Consider the following 17,322-nt stretch of genomic DNA (forward strand, 5'->3'; position numbering starts at 1 on the left):
TTCTAAACACTAACTAGCATGTCTGTCCGTGTATAAATCTCCACAGCTGTTACTGGACAGTTCAACCTGGATCCCATGGGCATCTCATAAGCAACATATCTCCAAGCGCCTCCTGTTTAACCTCTCTTGATTATGGCATGAGCTAGCTACTCAAGCCAGAATCCTGGGAAATTCTAGAACATTCCTCTTCATCTCTCACACCAAAGCCATCTACCTGACAAATCTGAAGTCCAACACCTCTTCCTTGCCATCAATGTGTATCGTTTCTCTTCGGGATGATGTCACAGCCTAACTAGTTTACCTGTATCTCTGCAGCTCAGCCTCTACATTAGTTCTCAATTTCTACAAAAATGAAGTTTGACACACAAGTGGTTCTCCAGTGTTTTTAGGTTAAGTTCAAGATTAATGCTGTAGCCAACAGGACCTTAAAAACTATGTTCTTGCTTGCATCTCCAGTCACTTGTCCTGCCACACATCCTTTGCTTGACATCCCTACCTCTAACCTTAGCTTTTCCCAAATGGGCCATTTTTTTTTTTAAATACTCAGGCCTTTTTATAGAAAGCTGTTCCTTCTGCCAGGGATTGCTTCCCAGCCCCATATACATAACTCCCTACTCTTCCTTCAGACACTTCATATTAAATGTCCCTGGCTCTTAGCAACAATTCCTATTGAATTCCTGTTCTCATGCAGGGGCTCCTTTGGGCTCTATCTCTGTACTTCTGTAAATTCTCTGATTATTCTCTAAAATGGCATTTACAACTTTATTATTATTTTTTCCCCTCTCATTGATCTCTGCTTCCTAAACTGCTTGAGGGGAGGGTCATGAACTTAATTCATTCTTTCTGCCTCTCAGGTCAGCAGTGGGTATTTTATAAGGTCCAACATTTCAGTGATTATTGGAAGCATGGATATAATGATGGGTGACTATTTCTCTTAACACTGGCTTATTTGCAGAGCCTGTCAATTATTGCCCAGAGTCAATTATGTAGCATGTGGTTATCAATAGTTGAAGGGATAAGTGTGTATAACGGGGTGGACTGGGTAGTCTGAAGTACAGTTATTTCTTTTTTAAAAATAATTTTATTTTTGGCTGTGGTGAGTCTTCATTGCTGCACAGATTTTTATCTAGTTGTGGACATTGGGGGCTACTCTAGTTGCGGTATGCAGGCCTCATCGCTGTGGCTTCTCTTGTCATGGAGCACGGGCTTTAGGACACACAGGCTTCAGTAGTTGCAGTGCAAGGGCTCTGTAGCACAGGCTCAATAGTTGTGTGGCACATGGGCTGAGCAGTAGCTCCTTGGCATGTGGGATGTTCCTGGACCAGGGATCGAATCCGTGTCTTCTGCATTGGCAGGCAGACTCTATCACTGAGCTACCAGGGAAGCTCAAGGTACAGTTATTTCTAAATCAGTTGCTTGAACAAGTCCCACATCCCGTGTCTCCTCTCCCCTTCCTCGTTTACTTTCTCAGTCTCTGCTATGTCAGAAATTCCAAGTGGCTGCTCCTAATTTCTTCAGTTGGCTGTACTGTCTCCCTTATGTAGCCCACCTCTGCCCTCTGGTGGCAGGAATATGCTCTGAGTGAGTGAAGTCACTCATTTGTGTCGGACTCATTGTGACCCCATTGACTATACAGCTCATGGAATTCTCCAGGCCAGAATACTGGGGTGGGTAGCCTTTTCCTTCTCCAGGGGATCTTCCCAACTCCGGGATCGAATTCAGGTCTTCCGCATTGCAGGAAGATTCTTCACCAGCTGAGCCACAAGGGAAGCCCAAGAATACTGGAGTGGGTAGACGATCCCTTCTCCAGAGGATCTTCCTGGCCCAGGATTCGAACCGGGGCCTCCTGCATTGCAGGAGGATTCTTTACCAACTGAGCCACCAAGGAAGCCCTATACCATATCCCAATTCGAAGGTAACTATCTATCCTTTGGTATTATTTGTTGGAAAGATTAAATGATAAGAAGTGAGACAATGCTTGACATAAATATGCAGTCAATAAGTCTTAGCTTTCTTCTTTTACACATCAATTTTTAAAACATTTATTTGGCTGCTTGAGGTCTTAGTTGTGGCATGAGAGATCTAGTTCTCCTATCAGGGACTGAACCCTGGCCCCCTACATTGGGAGCATGGAGTCTTAGCCACTGGACCACCAGGGAAGTTCCTTAGCTTTCTTCCTTTTTAATGAAAGAGCCCTTCATAGGAATAGGGCAAAGACAACTCCTTGAGTTTTATCTATTTCTCAGGTTGGGTGGTTCTGGAACACTGAATCCCAAGATATTTTAGTGGTAAGGCAGGTCCTTGCCTCTAGATGGTTAGGTTCCAAATTGGGTGGATAGTAATGACAATGTGTGTGTGTGTGCTCAGTTGTGTCCAACTCTGTGATCCCGTGGACTGTAGCCTGCTAGGCTCTGTCCATGGAATTTTCCAGGGAAGAACACTGGAGCAGGTTGCCATTTCCTACTCCAGGGGATCTTCCCGACCCAAGGATCGAACCTGCATCTCTTGTGCCTCCTGTATTGGCAGGTGGATTCTTTACCACTGTGCTACTTGGGAAGCAAGTGATGACAACAGACAGCATTTACAGGTACACTTTTTTTATCCTTATGACAGCACAATTGAGGTAGGTCTATAATCCCAGAATGGTGGCTTACAAAATGGATTGGTCAGATGGAACAAAACTATATCCTCAAGTGGGGTTGGAGGGAACAGAAAGTCAGAGAGAAGCCAGAGAGGGCCTGATGAAGACAGTAGACTAAGGAGGGATAGTATCAACCTTTTTTAGTTAAAAAAAAAACAGTGTTAAAACCCTCTAATTTGGGGACTTTACAGGTGGTCCAGTGGTTAAAACTCTGTGCTTTCACTGAAGGGGGTACAGGTTTCATCCCTGCTGAGGGAACTAAGATCCCACATTCCAGAAGGCAAAAAAGCAGCAGCAACAACAAAAAAATCCAATATCCAAGAGGAGCAAAGTTTCACCTGACATAAACCAGACTGCAAAAGCTCTCCTGGATCTCATTTCCATCTACTTGGATATAATTCATATGATATGTTAAATGAGACAAGAATGTGAGGTTTGTTTTTTTTTTTTTGAGATTTCTTTTTTTTAAGAGCACATTTAAGCACATACTTACTGAGTATTACTATATACAAAGCACTGAGACAAAGCCCTTCACACCTAAGTCTTCTCTTACAGAAATGGAGATTCCCGCAGTGACTTTCTGTGCAAGGAAATAGGTTTAACTCTGTATTAGAATTCTTCATTATCAAAGAATAGATTGTAACCTGGACTGGAATAACATTTGAGCAATGATTCATGGGAAAATTTTGCAAGTCCTTTTAAAATAGAGGGCAGCCCTATCTTATCTCCAAATCATTTTCTAGTAGGATCAGTGCTTCTGGCAGCTTTAAAAATAAGGTGGCTTTGACATTACTTGACGTTAATTTATACACCAGTGTTTACTAATGTGCCTACTGATGTTTACTGATGTTCCCAGCACAGTGCTAGGCACCTTTACGGTTACAAAGGCAGAGTGGCTCCTGCTGTCATGGAGCTTACAGTCTGGCTACAGAGTGTTGACAAAACGTTTAAGGGCTTAACTGAATGATAGGGACAGTAGTGCTGAGGAGTTGAGGGAGAGAAAGGTGGAACAGGTGCTGGAGTCTTCAAGAAGGGCTGAAAGAAAGAGGACTCTGGTTAGTCCTTGAGGAATATGTGAGGCCCAGTTTGGTAGAGAACAGGGTGAGACATTCAGGCCAAAGCACACTGGCAGACATGGGTATGGAGTGAAGACAATGGCCCATGGTGGGGGCCACACACACTAAACTGCTGAGCAACCAAGCTGGAAATGCAGGTTGTAGTCAACTTCAGAGGGTGCTAGAACTCAGCTAAATAGTCTTGCTTTTGTAGGCTTTTGGGAGCCACCACAGATAATTGGGGAGGGGAGAGTTCTAATATCATGTGCAAAATGGACTTGAGGAGAAAGATGAGGGAAGAAATTAGAAATTTCGTCAGTAATCCTGACACATGATGAGAGCAATTAAGGTGCTGACAGTGAGACAGAACCACAGGACTTAGCCAGAAGATACTGTTTTCCTCTCCTATGTGTTAATAATTTTAAATATGTATAGTAACTTTAATTCAAATTATATCAGTTTGTTAAAAGGAAAAAATATCCATAATAAGGTTTTTTTAAAAAACACATCTATTTAAGCATCTGCTGTGTGTTTGTTCTTTTGTTCAACATGGAAGTGGTATTTTCTATGATTAATCTGCTTTATACATCTGTTTCAATTAAGTAACTACAGGAATAAAAGTCACTAAATTGCTATGGATTTCTGAAATAGCCATAAAATTAACCTATGGCAGGGAACTACACTATAACAGTAACAGGTATTGTGTATAACTTCTAAAAATGAACCTGACACTTATCTGATGCATGACGAATAGATACTAGGGTTTCAAAGGACATTAAGCATGCCTTTTTATAGGAGAAAAACTTTTAATATAATTTTTAAGTTTATTTTTTTATTTTTAATTGGAGGATAATTGCTTTACAGTGTTGTGTTTAATATAAATTTGATGATAAATTTATACAGCTTTAAATAACTCTGCTCTCACAGACTCTTTGAAAAATAAATACAAATGAATAAGGGTGATTTATGGGCTTCCCTGGTAGTTTAGTGGTAAAGAATTCACCTGCCAGTGTGGGAGATGCAGATTTGATCCCTGACCTGGAAGGATCCCTTGGAGAAGGAAATGGCAGTCCACTCCAGTATTCTTGCCTGGGAAAGCCCACGGTCAGAGGAGCCTGGTGGGCTACAGTCCATGGGGTCGCAAAAAGTTAGACATGACTTAGCGACTGAACAACAGCAATGAAGTAATTGTAGTGAAGGCAAACAATGTGCCCTTGTATTAATGACATGGTCCAGGCTGGGTTATCCACTGGTGTGCAGAGGACCACTGTGGATTATCTGAATAATCCAAACATTCTCACACAGGTCATTTCTCTTATAAATGTTCCTCATGCCTTGCCTGGGTTTGAGAGATACACTGGTATTACCATGCTTTCCAGGTTGTAGCATGTCTCCTCTTTCAGGCACTTTATTTCCCCATACTCTGGCACCCTGCTGATAATAATCCTGAAGTACTAAAAGATGCTTTGATAGGCTAGATGGCTCTTGGTGATTCTTTTGACATAGATGTACCTCTACTGAATACTTGGTAGGGCATTCAGGAGAATAGCTAAGAAGGTTCTGGAGTTACTATATCAGCAGGAAGGAGTTACAGCTCTAGAGTAAGAACAGCTGATGCTTTTTTCTTTTTTTGACAGTTAGTGATTGGGAGTATTTAGATGGCTAGTTAAAAAGAGAAATGGTAGAACCCAGCAGGACCAGTGGTTCTCAGGCATGGACCTTGGACCACATCAGCATTGGCATCGCCTGGGAACTTATTAGAAATGAAAAGCCTTGGGTCCCAAATTCCATTCAAGAAAGTTTCTTGATTATTTCAGAAAACTGGAATATTGTCATAATATTGCTCAAAATTTAAGTTCAATATCCTATCTAAAGAAACTTATTCTCATAAACCACATCCTCTGAATTAAAAGAGGCAATTAATTTCTACATTATTTTGTTTGGAGGAAATCTGTAATTTTGGAATCAACAAGAGTTTGCATCACTCTTCTCATTAAATATTCATCTATGCCATTTGGCTGTCCAAAAATGGCATCAGGAACACCGGCACAAGTGGAAAGGGACTGTCTAAGTTTCTGTGCACTTGAGATGGCCTCTGTGACGGTGATTTTTGGCTGCTGTGGTAAAGATGCCTCCCCCTTATCTTCACTTCCACCTTCATCAGTACTTTCGCTGGCTCCCATGTCCTGGATTACCTCTGTGTCCAACAGCTCCTGAGAGATGACGAGGTCATCGTCTGCAGTGACAAAAGTCTTGGAAATTTATCTCATTTGGGACACAGGTGGCAAAAGCCACCAAGTGCCACAACTTTTCAGTGGCAATACCTGGTTCACTGGTGACTGTTTCTGTGTCAGAATCTGTCAGCTCCACAGGGACGATGCCTGCCTTCTGCCAGCATTTCACCACTGTGGACCGCTTGACTGACCACCGTGCTGCAGCAATCATGTCATCAGCCTGCTTGATGTCCACTTTTTTTTTATCCTCACTGCTGTTGAACTTGAGGAGGATCAGTTGTAGAAGGTGCCTCCTGTGCAGCACTTTCATGGTATGAATTATGCCAAGGTTCAGTGGCTGCAGGACGGCAGTACAGTTTGAGGGCAGAAACCACACCTGACTGCTTTCAAGGGTGGAAGAAGCATGCTGTGAGCAGAGCACTTGTAGATCAGCAGGAGGATCCAGCATTCCACCTGCTTCATCCTGGCATCCACTTGCATCAGCCACTCATTAAACATATCCTGTGTCATCCATGCCTGCTGGTTGGCTCAGTAGTCACAGGGGAGGGAATGGACATTCTTGAGGCAGCGTGGGTTGGCTGACCTACCAACAATCAACGGTCTCATTTTTTCAGTTCCTAAAGCGCTGCAACAAAAGAGTGCTGTCAATTGCTGCCTTGCTTTCTTGTCCCTTCGACAATGGTCCCCTTTAGCAGCAAGTGTGTGCTGGGGAAGCAACTGGAAAAACATTCCTGTCTCATCAGCATTAAAGATATCATCTGGGCTGAAGTCAGCAACTAGTTTTATAATTTCCTCTGCATGCCACTTATTAACTGTTCATTAATCTCTCACTCTCCCCTCTACAGACTGCTTTCAAAGAAATTTAGTGGCCATCCTGAAGTCTGTTCAGCCAGCCCACACTTGCTTGAAAATTGTCATAGCCAAGCATATTGGCCAAGTTTAGTGCTTTTTTCCAAATGACAGAACCAGTCACAAGAACGTTTTTGGCATGGATTTCTTGAAACCAGGCAAAAACAGCCTTATCAATGTCATCATAAAAACATTCCTTATTCTTTTCTGCCAGGTCCCATACATGCCTCCTGCATCTTTTCTTCAAATTTGGCACGATCCCTCAGTATTCTGGCCTAGAGAATTTCATGGACTATATAGTCCATGGGGGTCACAAAGAGTCAGACACGCTGAGTGACTTTCACTTTATCAATGTAGACAGAGTAGAAGGAGTGATGCCAAATTCTTTTGCCACATTGCCTTTCCTCTTGCCTGAGTCTGCAGCTTCCACAACTCATTTTCTCCTCCAGGGTGGACTGCGGATGCTTCTTGTTCCCCTTGTTTGCCATATCTGTAGAATGAGAGCCAGGCCACTACTACCAAGGCTGTGTCTGTTCCTCTTCTTGGCTTGTTTTGCTACAAGTGTGGAAAACTGAGAAGACAAAATGGAGTGCCTATCAGGAACCAACGATAATTGATTCCCCCTAAAAGATGGGCTCAGATTTTTTAAAATCATATTAAAAAATGATAAGGCCAAAGTCAAGAGAAGATGGGATTCATGTTACTGACTTATTGTAGAGATTACTTATTCAGATTCATCATATTAATAGAATGTTTGAAATAGAAGAGACCTAGTCAAGTTTCCTCAGATTTTCTGAGCCTTCATAAAAATAATAACTGTGTCTGCTCTGTCTGCTATGAGGCTACACTGAAGTAATAGATGGTAAAATCTCTGCAAATAGCAATGCATTATATAAATTCAAGGAATTATTATCAGGCTCATTTCATAGATGCAGAAACTGAGGCCCAGGGAAGGGACCCACCCAGGTTCATATAGCACAGATTTCTTGACTCAGATTAGTGCTATTTCTGCCAATCTATAGTCCTGCTTGAAATCCCACCACAGTGAAATCTTTATAGCTCTGTCACCATGGCTTGGAAGGATTTTTCACTGTGGGAAGATGTTTCTGGTAGCCACACATTCATTTAATAAATAATTACAGGTGCCTAGTGGTGAGGATACAGTGATGAACAACATTGTCAAGGTTCCTGCCCTTATGAAATATACAATGTGATGTAGGGAGATAAACAATAATTGAACAGAAAAATTTGTTAATCCAGAGTGTGATATGTGCTATGAAGGAAATAATCCAGCGGTAGCAGTTTTGGTAACTGCCTGCTTAAACCTTTTATCATGAGAATCCTCTGAGAACAAGAGAAGCTGCTGTACTTTAGGCTGTGAGATGTCTGCCACTACCTCCACACATGCATTCATGACATCCTCTCTGTGCTAAGCACTGTACTTGATGTCAGCCATACAAAGATGAATACAGCATAGTGCCTACCACTGAGGACATTACTAGGGAAGCAGGGAAGACAAAACTATAGAGTGTATGGAGTACTTTAATAGAGGCTACAGTGTACTGTGGAAGAACACAGAAGTGGGATGATCAACTGGGTGGGACAGAGATGGGCAGTGTACTTCTAAGAGGAAACAAGATTGATGTTAAGAGTTAAAGTATAAACAAATAGGAATTCATGAGTTAGAAGAAACTGTGTAAAGGCAATGAAGTACTGTAGAAAATAAAAAGGCATTGTCAGGGGGGGAAGTGTCTTTGGAGAAGAAAACAAGGATCTTGGGATAGTAAGAGGCCTTTAGAGTTTTGTTTTTTCATTTGTTTGTTTTTGGAATGACATGATCAGATTTGCACTTTAGAAAGTCTTTTGGTTGCAAGGTGGAGTACCTAATGGGTAAAGTCCATTTTCCTAAGAGGTGGCCCTAAATCTGAAGATAAATGCAGGCTAGCCTAGTAGGCCATATATAGTTGGGATATGTTAATTTGAGTGCAACAAGAAACTCCTGAAGGATTTTAAGCAAAAAGAAAGATGACTGCTGTGTGAAGAATTGAATGGAAGGGTGTCAGAGAAAAAGGAGGAGGCTAGGAGGCTGTTGTAGGAGTCCTGATGTGAGATAATGGTGGCTTGTTTTAGAGTAATAATGGAGATGGTAAGAAGTGGTTGGTTTGGGACTATGTTCTTTCAGAGCTTCCTGATGGATTGGATGTGAGGTGCAAGAGAAGTCAAGGATAACTCCCAGATTTCTGGCTTGAGCACTTATCAATCGAGTGAATGGTGATGTCATTTACTGAAATGAGTACCAATTATTGGTTCTTTGTAAACATAACTTGCTATTAATACTTTACATGCTTAATACAGCTTATATATGATGGGACTGGAATTCAAACCCAAGGAAGCTCAGCACAAAGCTAGCATTCTGCATACTACAGAGTGCGATATAGCTTGTTCTGGGAACAATACCAGTACTGAGAAGGGATGTGGAAGAATGACTCAGAGCCAAATCAAGACCTTGGAGGTCAAGATAAATTTGAATTTTATTCTAAGTAAACAAGAGGACACTGGAAGGTCTTAAGCAGAGAGTGACCTAATCAGATTTACAATACAAGAAGATATGTTTGCGTGTTGTGTGGAGAATAGATTGTAGAGGGAAAAGAGAGGAGATTGGAAGAAACTGCATCAGTCCAGGCAGGTGACTAGGAGAAGGCTGGTGATAGTGGTAGATGGAGAAAGGTGATAGTGGTATAAGGAGAAAATAAGCAGATTTGCATAGTAGTAAGAGTGCAGGGACTTGTACCAATGTAGGACGATCTGTAACATCGGCAGGAAGGGACAATTCTTATCTGATTGCACATGTCATTCAGTTCCATTTGAATCAGTCACAACCATTACTGTGCGTGGGACGGTGGGAGAGACGGATTGCAGGCAGATCACTGGGTGAGGAGGACGGCTTGATGACACGCTAAAAAGTAACAACCCTATCTTGAACAAGCGGTGACAGAGCAGGAATGGGGTCATGCCTTGTTGGCATCCCGTGTTGGGGGATCGTGCTGAGGCTCCTCTGGCCCGACTTAGCTTTGACAGGAGAGGCGGGGCCTCGATCCCCGCCCTCGGCATAGCCCCGCCCCATTTACCTGAACGCCCACGGCAACACCCGAGGGGCTGAGGGCGTCCAGCGCGGACGGCCGCAGCTTCCTCCGTCTCCCGGAACCTCTAGCAGGAAGCAGTCCGTCTTCCTTAGCAGCCCCCTTCTAAGTGTCTAAGCAGTTTCTATGGGCCCGCCCCTCAGTCTGAGACGGGACTACTGCGCTTGCGCGAGGGGTCGCAAGCAGTCACGCGTCGCTGGCCTCTTCCGGTGTGCCGCGAGGACCGCCGGGACAGGTCTCCCTGGCGATTCGAGGTGTGCTGTTGGTGCTGCCGCCACTGCTGCGGCTGAGCCGGTGCCGCGGTGACGCCCGTGTCCCTGCTTTCTTCCTCTGGATTCCCGGGGCTTGACCCCCGGGGCCCTCGGCAGGCGTCATTGAAGAGCCTGCGGGGCGAACGTGTGCTTCCACACCCTCCCTCCACGACCCCATATCGCGACTCCGAGGAAGGGGAGCGAGAGGGGCTGTCGCGACTCCGCGCCGTGTGTCGCCGGGCGGGGCCGCGGGGCCGCGGGGCCGGGGCTCCTCTAGCCCCCGGGATGCGCGCGCGAGTCCTCGTCTCCACTTCCTTGCTGCCACTGCCACGACTGGAGCCGCCTCTCGCCGACAGCGGAGAGCGCGAGTGCGCCGGCCAGCCCCCTCGTCGAGCCCCCTGGCCGGGCGCCTCCGGGAATGTGAGTCGCGCGGCTTGCACGCTTCTCCAGGTAAGTCCCACCCTTGAGCGCCGCGCTGCAGGAGCTGGGCGCCCACGAGCTGGGAGCTGCGGCTCTCCGAACGCTGTTGCCTCTTCCTCAGTTTAGGAGCAGTGTGCCTTAGTCTCCTCCCGCATTCGTCTAAGGCCCATAGGCCATCCGTGGCCCACAGCTGTGCTGTCAAAGGCCATTTAATGAGGGTCCGAGGGGTATCTGATGGGATAGTGAAAGTATGTCACATATTTCAAGTATTACCTTACTTTTCTTTTACAAGAGGAGAAAACTGAGGCTTCGACAGTGAGAGTACATTGCTCAAGGTCATAGAACTTTGTGCGCGTGCTGTTAAAGTGCGTGAATTGAATTAGTACCCTGATCTGCTGTCCTCCAGAGCCCTTGGTTTTTACCCTTTATATTATCTTGGCTTTTTTTTTTTTTTTTTTTTTTGCATTGCTGTACTGAGGACTAGGATCTGAAAACACTCTTGAACCCAGGCTTAAGCCAGGCTAGTCAAACAAGCCAAAACCCAGGGTAGTCTCTTCCTGCCCCTAATCCTCAATGTGTTTGTATGACTTTTTTTTTTTTTTTTTTTGACTTTGTTTTTTAACTTGTTTTGCTCTGCGTGCTAAAACCCTTTATGTCATTCTTTACAGAAGCTCTCCTGCAGTGATTGCTTTTCTCTGTAAGACTCAAGGGCTGAGGAGTCAATTATTGAAGGCAAAAAAAAAAAAAGCACATCCTCACATAGCTTTGATTTGAACCCTTGGGTCCCTTACTCAGTGAAGACACTGGCCTATTTCTGACCCAGTTGAATGTGGATTATGTTCTCCTCTAGAGTTGTGCTGTAACAGAAGGCTGGGGTTTTTTTTGGGGGGTGGGGGGTTGTTATGTTTTCTAGTGGTAAGTAAAATAATTTAGAGGTGGCACAGAAGTAGAAAGAACTTTAGGAATAGTGTGTTCTTAGCCTTCAGTATATCTTTAAAAATTGAAAGTGAAATATTTATCTGCATTTTTGGGGAGAGAGTATTTCCACTTTCACAGCATTCTCAAAGGTATTCTTGCCTCTCAAGGTTAGGAGCCACAGATTTCAGCGTCTCCAGTCTTAACTTGAGGAACAGCAGAATTTTAGGGTGGGAATAGACTTACCTGAGATCGCATGGTTAGAATTTAGACTTGGATCCAGGTCTCCTGACTCAACATGCAGTGCTCTTTTTCTCATTATAACTTATCAGATACTTCATCATTTGTGGAGTGAGTTCTAAATTGAAATGTGAGTGGACCTTGTAATACACATAGCAGTTCTGTGTTTACTTACACAGCTCCTTCTTCCCAGAATCCTAAATTATCTTCTCACAGATTCTCTGGAGCAACTGTATTATTTCTTGTAAAATGAAGTTTCTGGGAACCTTTCTGCGTCCAAGGATTGAGTCTGTGGGTAAAACTCCAGCTTAGAATGTGGCCACAAATAAACTAACTCTTCTTGAACTAGTCATTGAAATGTTTTGTAATGCCTTCCTTTCCCTAGGAAAGGCTGCTAGTAGATTATCTGTTTCTTAGACCAGTTCTGGAGAGTTAATGTCTGTCAGATTACTGTTTACACCTGAGTGGTTAAATACCTTAGTCACTAACCATATGTGGCTATTTAAACTAATTACAATTAAATAAAATGAAATAAATTCTTCAGTCACACAATCTGTATTTCAGGTGCTCAGTATCTATAAGTAGCTACCATATTGGAGGAGCACAGATGAAGAACATTTCGATCATTTCAAAATGTTAATAGAACAGTGCTGATTTAGAATGCTGCTAATGGAGATGGGAGCAGTGTAATGTAATGGAAGAAGGCTCACAGTTGAATTTTTGAGTTAAAAAAAATCTCCTTTTCAAGTCCCTGGATGTGGTGTCCCTTTGGGCAGGTCATTAAGCGTCTCTGTCACAGCCTATTCATCTTTAATAATGAACCCTTTTTGTATAGCACTTTGCTGTTCCTTGAGCCTTATAACTGTAAATCTGTGGTAAGGTGGGTGAGACATTGCTTTTTATTATTTAAAAAGAGAATTGAACATAAAGCAGCTTAAGGACCTATCCAAAGTCACACAAGCTGGCAGAGTGTAAAGAAACTTCCTATATATTGGCACTTATTACACATTTGAATGAATGAAAATCAATGAAGCATTTTACTTAAGGCATAAAACATGAGGGAGCGTCCAGAAATAACTCCTGGCCAAGTATTCACCTGTTACCATAGAAAGTGAAAGTGAAGTCGCTCAGTCGTGTCTGACTCTTTGCGACTCTGTGCACTGTAGCCGACCAGGCTCCTCCATCCATGGAATTTTCTAGGTAGGAGTACTGGAGTGGGTTGCCATTTCCTTCTCCAGGGGATCTTCCCGACCCGGGAATCGAACCCAGGTCTCCTGCATTGCGGACAGATACTTTACCATCTGAGCCACCAGGGAATCAGCCCTGTTACCATATGGAATTCTTATAACATGGGGCTAACAAATCTTTGAGTTGAAGGATTACTGAGTGTCTCATGAGTGAATATAAGTGAAAGGGCTAAGCTAGTGATCCCAGATTTGCCTAGTCAGGGGAATCACCTGGGGCCCTTGTTAAGGATGTTGTTGTTGAGTCACTGAGTCATGTCCGACTCTTTGTGATTCCATGGACTGCAGCACGCCAGGCTTCCCTGTCCTTCGCTGTCTCCTGGAGTTTGCTCAGACTTATGTCCATTGAGTCAGTGGTGCCATCCAACCATCTCATCCTCTGTTGCCCCCTTCTCCTCCTGCCCTCAATCTTTCCCAGCATCAGGTCTTTTCCAGTGAGTCGGCTCTTTGCGTCAGGTGGCCAAAGTCTTGGAGCTTCAGCATGAAGGGCTTCCAGTGGCTCAGCAGGTTAAGAATCTGCCTGCAGTGCGGGAGACACAAAAGACGAGAGTTTAATTCCTGGGTCAGGAAGATCCCCTGGAGGAGGAAAATGGCAACCCACTCCAATATTGTTGCCTGAAAAAATCCCGCAGACAGAGGAGCTGTGGCAGGCTACAGCCCAAAGGGTCAGAAAGAGTCAGATATGCCTGAGCAACTAAGCACATGGCACAGAAATCTTGTTAAGGATACAGATTGCCATACCCTTTAGAGATTCAGATTAGAAGGCTAAGGTGGAATCCTAAAATCTGTATATTTAGTAAGTCCCCCAGGTGGTGCTGAAGATCCATCCACTGAGTTTGGGAAGTGACTGAGTCTTAAGGCCCTGGCAGAGATAAGGGATCATTGGATTGGGAGGCTGCTGTCCCCTTTCAGGTAGAGTCTTGACACTTGTTTGTGTTTGACTTTCCTCTAGCCATGGATGCATCATATGATGGTACTGAGGTAACTGTCGTGATGGAGGAAATTGAGGAAGCCTACTGTTACACCTCCCCTGGGCCACCCAAGAAGAAGAAAAAGTATAAAATACATGGAGAAAAGGCCAAGAAACCCAGGTTAGCCAACACATTTTGGTAGCTGGCATTTATAAACAGAATCTGCTTGGAGAGCTCTGTTGAACAAGAAGACTTTAGACTGTGTCCAGATTCATTGAGGGTGCCTTGTCAGTTCTTGAAGTCTCCTGATGGGTAGTGGGGTTGGGGGGAGAGGGAGTTGGGGAGTAGAAAGTGGCCAGTTGATGTTAGCAGTTGTCATTCCTTTCCAAATTTTGGTCCTGTTTAATGGTGGGAAGTTTTGTACAAGAGAACCACATCCTGCATTATTAATACCACTGTTGTCTAAATTTTTAATTAGGGCATCAATAAAAATATGGAATTATAAGTAGCACCAATGATACCTATAAAGAATATCCAGATTGTAGCTCTAATCTCCTTCTTAACTGTGAACTCCCCAGACGTCTTGCTGAGGCTCCCAGCCCTGGATCACTTCGATAGGTCTGCTTGCTTCCCTCTTGGCCTCAGCTACGTGCTCTTTACCAGTCAGATCACCAAAGGCTGTGTAGGAGGATGTGAGTGGTAATCAGTCCTCTAACCTTTTCCTGAAAGTGGAATGACAGAACATTTGTATCTGTTTTTGCCCATATTGGGATTTAAAGTCAGTCATCCCTGCAGAAAAAGTGGTGGTGGTGAAGTAAACCGGGCAAGCCTTTGCTTCCAGGTTTCTGGAGGGAGAAACCTCCCATCATTTACCTTCTGGGGGTATTATTTAAATGCTTCTTTGCTTCAGTCTCTGTTTACAGAAATGCTTTTGAAATGAAAAGTTGGGTTTTGTATTTAACTCTTCACTACTCAAATATTGTAGAATTTACTGATTGAGGGAGGGGAAACCTTATGAAGTCCTTGCTTCCTCAGGTCTGCTTACCTTCTGTACTATTACGACATCTACCTGAAAGTGCAGCAGGAGCTCCCCCACCTCCCTCAGTCTGAGATCAATAAGAAGATTAGTGAGAGTTGGAGGCTTCTCAGTGTGGCTGAGAGGAGTTACTACTTGGAGAAAGCCAAACTAGAGAAAGAAGGTCTGGATCCTGTAAGTAATTTTTTTTTTCCCCTTCAACTAATATTTCCATTGCTCTAGTGGTGAGACTTGGGCAATCCAACCTCTTGTTCTCCTGTTTTCTTCTCTTGTGAAAACTTTTAAGTTGAATCAGTTTTACCTTTCTTGAGTCTGATATTGTCTCTTTCTTTTTTTTTTTTTGGCTGTGCCGCATGGCTTGCAGGATCTCAAGCCAACCAGGGCTTGAACCTGGGCCATGGCATTGAAAGCACTGAATCCCAAACACTGGACTGCCAGGGAACTCCCTCTCTTGTTTCCATTTCAATGATGCCCCACACTCTCTTGTACTCTTTGCTTGCGGCAGTACATTATCTCCTATGAGCCTTAGGTTCCTTTTCTGAATTTTGGCAAAACTTGGAGCCTCTCGTCCTTGTGAGTAGTTAGTGTTCCTTTTCCTTCATCAAGTAGCTTCTACAGACATTTTCTCTACACCATGGATTTTCATGTTATCAGTTGAGTGTGAATATTATTAATTTGTGTTGTGTTGACCACTGTCAGTTATCCCATAATCAGCAATCAGGCTTGTGAGTTTAGAGGTAGACACAGCTGCTTTATATAAGACCATGTTCTAGCACTGGTATTGAACTATTGAATGAAAAGTGTAAGGCTAAAGCTGAAGTTCATGGAGGAGACCAAGCCTTTGAACGTTTGCATTTAAGAATAAGCAGGACCGTGCCTGGCGAGGCCCGAAGCCCTGCAGTTTGGCCAGCCATGTTCCTCTCCGCGGTGCTACAGGCCCGCGTGGCCGGCCTCGCCGCCCACTGGGGAAAACATGTAAGAAATCTGCATAAGACAGCTGTTCAGAATGGAGCTGGAGGAGCCTTATTTGTGCACAGAGATACTCCTGAGAATAACCCAGAAACTCCATTTGATTTCATACCAGAAAACTATAAGAGGATAGAGGCCATTGTGAAAAACTACCTGGAAGGGCATAAAGCAGCAGCTGTGCTTCCAGTTCTGGATTTAGCCCAGAGACAGAATGGATGGCTGCCCATCTCTGCTATGAACAAGGTTGCAGAAGTTTTACAAGTACCTCCAATGAGAGTGTATGAAGTAGCAACTTTTTATACAATGTATAATCGAAAGCCTGTTGGAAAGTATCACATTCAAGTCTGCACTACTACACCTTGCATGCTCCGAAACTCAGACAGCATACTGAAAGTCATTCAGAAAAAAACTTGGAATAAAGGTTGGAGAGACTACACCTGACAAACTTTTCACTCTTATAGAAGTGGAATGTTTAGGGGCCTGTGTAAATGCACCAATAGTTCAAATAAATGACAACTACTCTGAGGATCTGACACCTAAAGATATTGAAGAAATTATTGATGAACTCAAGGCTGGCAAAATCCCCAAACCTGGGCCGAGGAGTGGACGCTTCTCCTGTGAGCCAGCTGGAGGTCTTACCTCTTTGACTGAACCACCGAAAGGACCTGGGTTTGGTGTGCAAGCAGGTCTTTAATTTATATCCAGCTGTAAATATGTCAGTGGAGAAATAAAATATGAATCTCCTATCTACCTAAACTTTTTATATTACTTGTTCATTTCCATCCGTGTACATCTTGCTTATAACCTAGCAACTTACAGCTGTTAAGTATCATGTCAGAACTTCAGAGCATCATTTTAAACTGCCTGTTCACTTATCAATATTAGGGTACTGTGAAATAAAAATTCTGTCAAATTTCAAGTAAAAAAAAAAAATAAGAAAGCTCTTTGGTTTGTGTCTGTCAGCCATTTTGTTATTATTGTTCACAATAATAAAATGTACTGACAACTATTAATACTGCTTTTTTTTAAAAAACTAAAATTCCTGCAGGAAAAATAACCTTGTTATTGTAAGCTGAAACCTTTTCACCGTGACTCGTTTTTTTCCAATTGAAACAAGAGTCTCTGACTTTTTTGATCGTGTAGAGCAAAGGTTCTTCAGGAATGCAATGACAGTGTTATAGCAAAACAGGTTATGTTTCCTTTAGTGGAGCCCATCTGCCACTGACTGCCGTTTAAATTAGTTTGTCCTTGCTGGCTTGGCATTTCTCTTCTTAGAAGAGCTCTGTGTTACCTACCGTCTGGGAGATGCCACTCTACTCCTCCTCTAGATGATTTGTTTGTAAACTGTGAGTCTAGGAAACAAGCCCTGTGGAAAAGGAGAGGTGGAGTCTAGGAAAAGTACACATATTTTCTTTGG

The 17,322-nt window shown here is 43.5% G+C and overlaps 1 protein-coding gene, 2 long non-coding RNA genes and 1 pseudogene across 5 annotated transcripts in view; 3 read left to right on the top strand and 1 right to left on the bottom strand.

The window, feature by feature from the left end:
• The first annotated feature begins 1,280 nt into the window (after positions 1–1,280).
• On the top strand, positions 1,281–7,456 carry LOC139034424 (uncharacterized). The gene is made up of 2 exons (XR_011486923.1): positions 1,281–1,915; positions 2,527–7,456. It is a non-coding gene; the product is annotated as an uncharacterized lncRNA (long non-coding RNA).
• LOC139034423 (uncharacterized) lies at positions 6,911–10,229 on the bottom strand. Its single transcript, XR_011486922.1, has 2 exons — positions 9,908–10,229; positions 6,911–7,350 (listed from the first exon to the last, which is right to left on the bottom strand). It is a non-coding gene; the product is annotated as an uncharacterized lncRNA (long non-coding RNA).
• Positions 10,197–17,322, top strand: part of HMGXB3 (HMG-box containing 3) — a 63,779-nt gene continuing 56,653 nt past the window's right edge. For 2 of the 3 annotated variants that reach the window (XM_070465633.1, XM_070465634.1), the window contains exons 1-3: positions 10,537–10,620; positions 13,942–14,080; positions 14,936–15,110. In XM_070465633.1, coding sequence (XP_070321734.1) covers positions 13,944–14,080; positions 14,936–15,110 — 312 coding nt within the window. In that variant the 5' untranslated portion in view covers positions 10,537–10,620; positions 13,942–13,943. Of the gene's footprint in view, positions 10,621–13,941; positions 14,081–14,935; positions 15,111–17,322 lie in introns of all 3 variants that reach the window. The other variant, XM_020885366.2, reaches the window with a different exon arrangement.
• On the top strand, positions 15,299–16,914 carry LOC139034422 (NADH dehydrogenase [ubiquinone] flavoprotein 2, mitochondrial pseudogene; annotated as a pseudogene).

This window comes from Odocoileus virginianus, chromosome 3 (assembly GCF_023699985.2).
Source record: "Odocoileus virginianus isolate 20LAN1187 ecotype Illinois chromosome 3, Ovbor_1.2, whole genome shotgun sequence".
NCBI lineage: Eukaryota > Metazoa > Chordata > Mammalia > Artiodactyla > Cervidae > Odocoileus > Odocoileus virginianus.